Source organism: Hypanus sabinus, unplaced genomic scaffold (assembly GCF_030144855.1).
Source record: "Hypanus sabinus isolate sHypSab1 unplaced genomic scaffold, sHypSab1.hap1 scaffold_246, whole genome shotgun sequence".
NCBI classification, from domain to species: domain Eukaryota; kingdom Metazoa; phylum Chordata; class Chondrichthyes; order Myliobatiformes; family Dasyatidae; genus Hypanus; species Hypanus sabinus.
The window spans coordinates 416407-424683 of record NW_026780581.1 but is presented as its reverse complement, the minus strand read 5'-3'; the positions used below and the strand labels follow the sequence as shown (position 1 = coordinate 424683).

Sequence of the window (8277 nt, the reverse complement as noted above, 5' to 3'; positions counted from 1 at the left end):
CTGAAAGGGCTCGGTGTAAACGTTGTCTTTTTATTCCTCTTCACAATTGCTGCCTGACTGTTGATTTCCACCAGTATTTTGCAGAAATTAACCACCTTTTTTTTCGATCAACCAGTTTCCAAATGCTTCTAATCTTTCTTTTGTAGCCAAATCCAGCTGGTCTGATTCCTCCTCCTCGTAAACTCTGGACCCAATCTCTCTTTGCAGCCCCAAAGCCTGACTCAATCTGGCAACTCTCTGGTTTTTGACTCTGCACCATCTAAGATTCACTCGCTAGTCTGCTGTCAGACTTCAGAGGTGCATTGTGTTACGAGACCGCAGGTTCGTTTACTGTGAGTGTCACGTTGAGTGCCTGAGTGAGGCGGGTCAGTGACGTGAAACACATAGGGGGAGGGAGGGAGGGAGAGGGGAAGGGGTAGAGGAGGGAGAGGGGAGGGAGAGGAGGGAGAGGAGAGATGTGGAGGAAAGGGGGGAGGGAATGTCAAAACCACAGTGAGCTCATCGTCTTATTCAGACTGGAGAAAATCATGCGGGTGTATAAGATGATGAGAGGCATTGGTCGTGTGGATAGCCAGAGGCTTTTTCCCAGGGCTGAAACGGCTAACACGAGGGGGAATAGGTTTAAACTGCTTGGAAGTAGGTACAGAGGAGATATCAGAGCTAAGGTTTTTTTTAAGCAAACAGTGGTGTGTGTGTGTGTGTGGAATGCACTGTCAGCAATGGTGGTAGAGGCGGATACAATAGGGTCTTTTAAGAGACTCTGAGATAGGTACATGGAGCTTAGGAAAATAGATTTCTATGATTCTGTGAAATTCAAAGGAAATCTCCTATTCCACGGAGTGGTGACTAGTTGCAACCTGACACCTCAGGGAGTGTGAGAGGGGAATGGCAGGGGTAGATTTTGATATCCGGATATGGAACAGAAACATGGGCAGGAACCAGATGGGCCGACTGGACTTTGTAGCGTCCATAGTGTGTGCAGTGGAGACAGTAAGTACCTGATACACGGGGTTTGATACAAAACTGATTTATCTTTCACAGATCCACAATATTAAACACCAGTCTAGTTTAAGGCTAACATCAGCCTTACAGACTCCTCCAAGGCTCAGTGACCAGGGTTCAGTCCTGGGTGCGATGAGCAGCCGCAAAAGCTGCAGAATTTGACAGTAACAGTCCCTCGTGAACCTGCAGCTGCCTTCAGTTACTGTGATGGTTAAACATTTAACACAGATATGATTTGAACTTCCTCCCTGATGTAGGAGGGTTCATACCGAAGATGTAGGGGAGAAGGAAAACAAAAAGATAATAAAGTTGTGTGCACCGTTAGGGATAAGCAGAGAGGAAGAGGTGGACAGTTTCTTAAATGCATTTATTTTAATGCTAGGAGCATTGTAAGAAAGGTGGATGAGGTTAGAGCATGGATTGATACCTGGAAATATGATGTTGTAGCTATTAGTGAAACATGTTTGCAGAAGGGGTGTGATTGGCAACTAAATATTCCTAGATTTTGTTGCTTCAGGTGTGATAGAATCGGAGGGGCAAGAGGGGAAGGCGTTGCATTGCTTGTCCAAGAAAATATCAGGGCGGTGTTTTCACTGGATAGATTAGAGGGCTCGTCCAGGGGGACTATTTGGTTGGAATTAAGGAATGGGAAAGGTGCAGTAACACTTATAGGGGTGTATTATAGACCACCTAATGGGGAGCGAGAATTGGATGAGCAAATTTGTAAGGAGATAGTAGTTATTTGTAGTAAGCACAAGGTTGTGACTGTGGCAGATTTTAATTTTCCACACATAGACTGGGAAGCCCATTCTGTAAAACGGCTGCATGGTTTTGAGTTTGTAAAATGTGTGCAGGATAGTTGTTTGCAGCAATACATAGAGATACCAACTAGAGAAGTGGCAGTGTTGGATCTCCTGCTGGGAATGAGATAGCTCAGGTGATGGAGGTATGTGTTGGGGACCACATAGTGTCCAGTGATCACAATACCATTTGTTCCAAAATAATTATGGAGAAGGATAGGACTGAAACCAGGGTTAAGATTTTTGATTGGAGAAAGGCTAACTTTCAGGAGATGCAAAAAGATTTAGGAGTGGATTGGGACAATTTGTTAATGGGAAGGATATAATAGAGAAATGGAGGTAATTTAAAGGTGAATTTTTGAGGGTACAGAATCTTTATGTTCCTATTAGGTTGAAAGGAAAGGTTGAAAGTTCGAGAGGGCCATGGTTTTCAAGGGATATTGGAAACTTGGTCAGGGAAATGAGAGTGATCTATAATAAATATAGGCAGCATGGAGCAATTGTGGTGCTCGGGGAATATAAAGAATGTAAAAAGAATCTAATATAAAGAATGTAAAAATGTAAAAATAAATTAGAAAAGCTAAAAGAGGATATGAGGCTGCTTTGGCAAGTAAGGTGAAAATGAATCCAGAGGGTTTCTACAGTTAAGTTAATAGCAAAAGGATAATGAGGGATAAAATTGGTCCCTTAGAGAATCAGAGTGGACAGCTATGTGTGTAGCCAAAAGGAGTGGGGGAGGTTTTGAAAATTTTATTTTCATCAGTATTCACTTAGGAGAATTATATTGAATTGTGTAAGGTAAGGGAAACAAGTAGGGTAGTTATGGAAACTAAGATGATTAACGAAGAGGAAGTACTAAAGCTTTTAAAGAATATAAAAGTGGACAAGTCTCCGGTCCTGATAGGATATTTCCTAGAACCTTGAGGGAAGTTAGTGTAGAAATAGCAGGGACTCTGGCAAAAATATTCCTAATGTCATTTGAAAGGGGGATGGTGCCAGAGAATTGGCGTATTGTTGTTCTATTGTTTAAAAAGGTAGCTCAGAGTAAACCTAGCAATGATGGGCCTGTAAGTTTGACATCAGTGGTGGGTAAATTAATGGAAAATATTCTTAGATATGGTATATATAACTATCTGATTAGACAGGGTCTGTTTAGGAACAGTCAACATGGATTTGTGTGTGGAAGGTCATGTTTGATAAAACATATTGAACTTTTTGAAGTGGTTACTAGGAAAGTTGACAAGGATAAAGCAGTAGATGTTGTCTATATGGACTTCAGTAAGGCCTTTGACATGATTCCACATGGAAGGTTAGTTAGGAAGGTTCAATCGTTAGGTATTAATTTTGAAGTAGTAAAATGGATTTATCAGTGGCTAGATGGGAGAGTAATGGTGGATAACTGTTTGTCCGGTTAGAGGCCGGTGACTAGTGGTGTGCCTCTGGGATCTGTACTGGGTCTAATGTTGTTTGTTATATACATTAATGATCTGGATGATGGGGCGGTAAATTGGATTAGAAAGTATGCAGATGATACTAAGATAGGTGGCGTTGTGGATAATGAAGCAGGTTTTTAAAGCTTGCAGAGAGAATTAAGCCAGTTAGAAGAGTGGACAGAAAGATGTCAGATGGAGGTTAATGCTGATGTGTGAGGTGCAACATTTTGGTAGGTCTAATCAAAATAGGACATACATAGTAAACAGTAAGACATTGAAGAATGCAGTAGAACAGAGTGATCTGTGGGGCATAGATAATAGAATGATGGTGAATAGTCCCCTGAAGGTGGAATCTCATGTGGATAGGGTTGTGAAGAAAGATTTTGGTATGCTGGCCTTTATAAATCAGAGCATTGAGTATAGCAGTTGGGATGTAATGTTAAAAATATACAACCATTGTTCAAGCCGAATTCAGAGTACTGTGTACAGTTCTGTTCACCGAATTACAGGAAAGGTGTCAATATAATAGAGTACAGAGAAAATTTACCAGAATGTTACGTGGGTTGCAGCACCTAAGTTACAGAGAAAAGTTGAACAAGTTAGGTCTTTATTCTTTGGAGCGTAGAAGTTTGAGTGGGGACTTGATAGAGGTATTTAAAAATATGATGGAGATAGATGAAGTTGATGCGGATAGACTTTTTCCATTGAGAGTCGGGGAGATTCAAACAAGAGGACATGATTTGAGAGTTAGGGGGCAAAAGTTTAGAGGTAACACAAGTGGGAACTTCTTTACTCAGAGAGTGGTAGCTGTGTGGGGGAGCTACCAGTTGAAGTGGTAGAAGCAGGTTCGATATTTTTTAAAAAATGGATAGGTATATGGACGGGAAAGGAATGGAGGGTTATGGGCTGAGTGCAGGTCGGTGGGATTAGGTGAGAGTAAGCTTTCAGCACGGACTAGAAGGGCCGAGATGGCCTGTTTCCATGCTGTAATTATTATATGGTTATATAATAACCATCCAGAAATTATATTACAGGATGAACAAGCAGGACTAACTCCCTCAAGAGAGATAACCATTCCCAACACCCACATCTCCCTCGACCAATGGAGCACCTCACAACAGGTATTGTTTCTGTCATCAGTCAGACAACCTAATTATTTTCTGTCAATCAGCTTCAAAATGTTCCTATTTTGTTATTTGTTTCCACTTCCTGCTGCTGATTCCCTTCTCCTAATACGTTCTTACCCCAACCATCTTCCAGAGCCACAAACTCTACCCTGTGCAGACCTGCCTCTGGCTTCTGACCATGATTCTTTGAACATCCAACTGATGGTTTCCGATTCTAATTCCAGTCTTTAAACGACACTGGTGTTTTCAACTATCCTTTGTTAGTAGGAAAAATGACCCATAAAATGGAAATGAGTCGTGATTATTGAGGTTAACTACCAATGTCATTCTTCCTCATCCAGAGATCTGAGGGGTGAAGAACATGTCAGACAGAACTGCAGTCAGCTCAACTTCTTCAGTCCACAGAGAATTCAAGGGAAACCTCTTCACCCACAGAGTGGTGACTATTTGGAACCCATCACCACAGGGAGAGCGAGAGGTGAATAACAGGGGATGATTTAAAAGGACTGTCGTGGAATTGAATCTCAGCAAAGTCCAGGCGGCCTGAGTTGACTCTCTACTGTGCACTACGTGTGTTATAATTTCACTAAGTACCAGAGACAGAGTTTAAAATAGAACTGATTTATTTGTCACAGATGCAGAATATTAAACTCCAGTCCTATTAAAGGTGAATGTGCAGCAGAAGAAACTCCTCCCATGCCCAGTGACCAGGGTGCAGAACTGGGTGTGGTGAGCAGCAGCAATGATTGCAGAGTTCAGCACCGACAGTCAGTCTCGAAATTGCATTCAGCAACGGTGATGGACACACATCCAGTGAACGGTCTCTCCAGTGTGAACTCAATGATGCACATTTGGTTGATTTGACTGAGAGAATCTCTTCCCAAAGTCCGAGCAGGTGTCTAGAGTCTCCCCGGTGTGAACTGAGTAGTGTGCTCGCAGGTGGGATGACTGAGTGAATCCTTTTCCATAGTCTGAGCAGGTGAATGGCCTCTCCCCAGTGTGAACTCGCTGATGTACCTTAAGTTGAGATGACAAAGTGAATCTTTTCCCACATTCTGAGCAGGTGAACTGCCTCTCACTAGTGTGTACTAACTGATGTCTCAGTAGGTGAGAGGACAACGCGAATCGCTTCCCACACAATGAGCAGGTGAACGGCCTCTCTCCAGTGTGAACTCGCTGATGTGCTTGTAGGTGGGATGACTGAGTGAATCCATTCCCACAGTCCGAGCAGGTGAATGGCCTCTCCCCAGTGTGAACTCGCTGATGTGCTTGTAGGTGGGATGACTGAGTGAATCCTTTCCCACAGTCTGAGCAGGTGAATGGCCTCTCCCCAGTGTGAACTCGCTGATGTGCTTGTAGGTGGGATGACTGAGTGAATCCTTTCCCACAGTCTGAGCAGGTGAATGGCCTCTCCCCAGTGTGAACTCGCTGATGTGCTTGTAGGTGGGATGACTGAGTGAATCCTTTCCCACAGTCTGAGCAGGTGAACGGCCTCTCCCCAGTGTGAACTTGCTGATGAATCTCCAGTTGAGATGACGAAGTGAATCTTTTCCCACAGTCCGAGCAGGTGAACAGCCTCTCCCCCATGTGAACTCGCTGATGTACCTTAAGTTTATATGATGAAGTGAATCCTTTCCCACAGTCTGAGCAGGTGAATGGCCTCTCCCCAGTGTGAACTCGCTGATGTGCTTGTAGGTGGGATGACTGAGTGAATCCTTTCCCACAGTCTGAGCAGGTGAACGGCCTCTCCCCAGTGTGAACTAACTGATGTCTCAGTAGGTGAGATGACAACGCAAATCCCTTCCCACAGTCTAAGCAGGAGAATGGCTTCTCCCCAGTGTGAACTCGCTGATGCACCTTAAGTTTATATGACGAAGTGAATCCTTTCCCACAGTCTGAGCAGGTGAACGGCCTCTCCCCAGTGTGAACTGACCAGTGTGCTTGTAGGGTAGCAAACTGTGTGAATGCCTTCCCACAGTCTAAGCAGGTGAATGGCCTCTCCCCAGTGTGAACTCGCTGATGTGCTTCTAGGTGGGATGACTGAGTGAATCCTTTTCCACAGTCCGAGCAGGTGAATGGCCTCTCACCAGTGTGAACTCGCTGATGTACCTTAAGTTGAGATGACAAAGTGAATCTTTTCCCACATTCTGAGCAGGTGAATGGCCTCTCACCAGTGTGTACTAACTGATGTCTCAGTAGGTGAGATGACAACGCGAATCCCTTCCCACACTCTGAGCAGGTGAACGACCTCTCCCCAGAGTGAACTCGCTGATGTAGCTTAAGATTAGATGACAAAGTGAATCCTTTCCCACAGTCAGAGCAGGTGAATGGCCTCTCACCCGTGTGAACTGACTGATGACTCAGTAGGTGAGCTGACAACGTGAATCCCTTCCCACAGTCTGAGCAGGTGAATGGCCACACCCCGGTGTGAACTCGCTGGTGAGCCATTAGAGTGGATGACTGAGCAGATAAATGGATTCCCCCCGTGTAAATTGACAGCATGTCAGTCGGTCAGATGATCGATGAATCTCTCCCACAGTCTGAATAGGAATAATGATCGAGTGAATCACTCCCCACAGCCTGAGTAGGAATGATGATCGAGTAAATCCCTTGTTCCACTTCTTAAATATCTGGACATAGACAACAAAACAGCGTGTTGTGTTTGACCTCCCCGTAGATAATTTCCTTGTTGTTTTTAACCTGAAAAAGATTTATAGTACATCAATGGGTGAAGGACAATATGTCAGACGAGATTACTTGAGGTGTCAAGGTGTGATCTGGCATCACACTCTTACAGTGAGGTTCAACCCAAGTTGGAGAGAGAAGTCATCTTCCAGCTGGGCACAGTGCAGGTATCTGGAATGACCATCAAACTCTCTGATGATCTTCCTGTGTCTATAAGAATCGGGCATTTCTGCCGTCACCAATCTGTGACCTGGCTCAGTTTGACTCTCTCCATTGGTATTATTCTCTGTTTCCACTGAGCTGCAAGAGTGCCTGTCCGCAAAGTAACTGAACACTCTCACACAAATACCCTTTGTTGACGTGCAGCTGGGATTTTCTTTTATCTATTGTCAATGTGAAGTGCCACAGTTTTGAAGCCATGTAAACGTTTCCTGCCCAGGTGAATGGTTGGTCCGCACAGCTGTTAAAAGGAATTAAAAGAATAATCATATTATTTCAGGTTCTTGTCACAGTCATAGAAAAGCACAACACAGAATCAGGCCCTTTGGCCCATCTAGTTTGTGTTGAACTATTTAAACTGTCTGCTCCTGTACCCCTGCCATCCAGGTGCCTATACAACCCTCTTAGAAGTTGAAACTGACCTCGCATGGACCAGCTGGGTTTTCTGCTCATTCCACACCCGGATGACCGTCAGTGGAAGAAGTTTCCCCTCATGTTCCCCTTAACATTTCACCTTTCACCCTTAACCCATGGCCTCTGGTTGTAGTCCCACCCAATCTCAGTGGAAAAAGCCAGCTTGCATTTTCCCCATCTATAACCCTCATGATTTTGGTACGTCTCTGTCAAATCTCCCCTCAATCTTCTACATTCCAAGGAATTCCAATTTTGGGGGATATTAACTTGCCAGTGGATTGGGAAAATCAGGTCAGCACTGGATCTCAAGAGAGAGAATTTGTAGAATGTCTCTGAGACTGATTTTTAGAACAGCTTATTGTTGAGCCCACTCGGGGATCAGCTATACTGGATTGGGTATTGTGTGATGAAACAGAGGTAATTAGAGAGATGGAAGTGAAGGAACCCTTGAGAGGCTGTGATCACAACATGACTGAGTTCCTGTGAAATTTGAGAAAGAGAAGCTGAAATCCGATGTGTCGGTATTTGAGTGGAGTAAAGGAAATTACAGTGGCATGAGAGAGGAACTGGCCAAGGTTGACTGGAAAGGGACACTAG

The 8277-nt window shown here is 44.1% G+C and overlaps 1 protein-coding gene across 1 annotated transcript; it reads right to left on the bottom strand.

Annotated features, from left to right (window-relative positions):
• Window positions 1-4885: 4885 nt before the first annotated feature.
• Window positions 4886-5781, bottom strand: LOC132387971 (gastrula zinc finger protein XlCGF49.1-like; the record flags this gene model as incomplete). Its single annotated transcript, XM_059960291.1, has 1 exon — window positions 4886-5781. A coding segment is annotated over one exon (582 nt), but the record flags the coding sequence as incomplete, so codon positions are not given.
• Between the last annotated feature and the right edge of the window lie 2496 nt (window positions 5782-8277).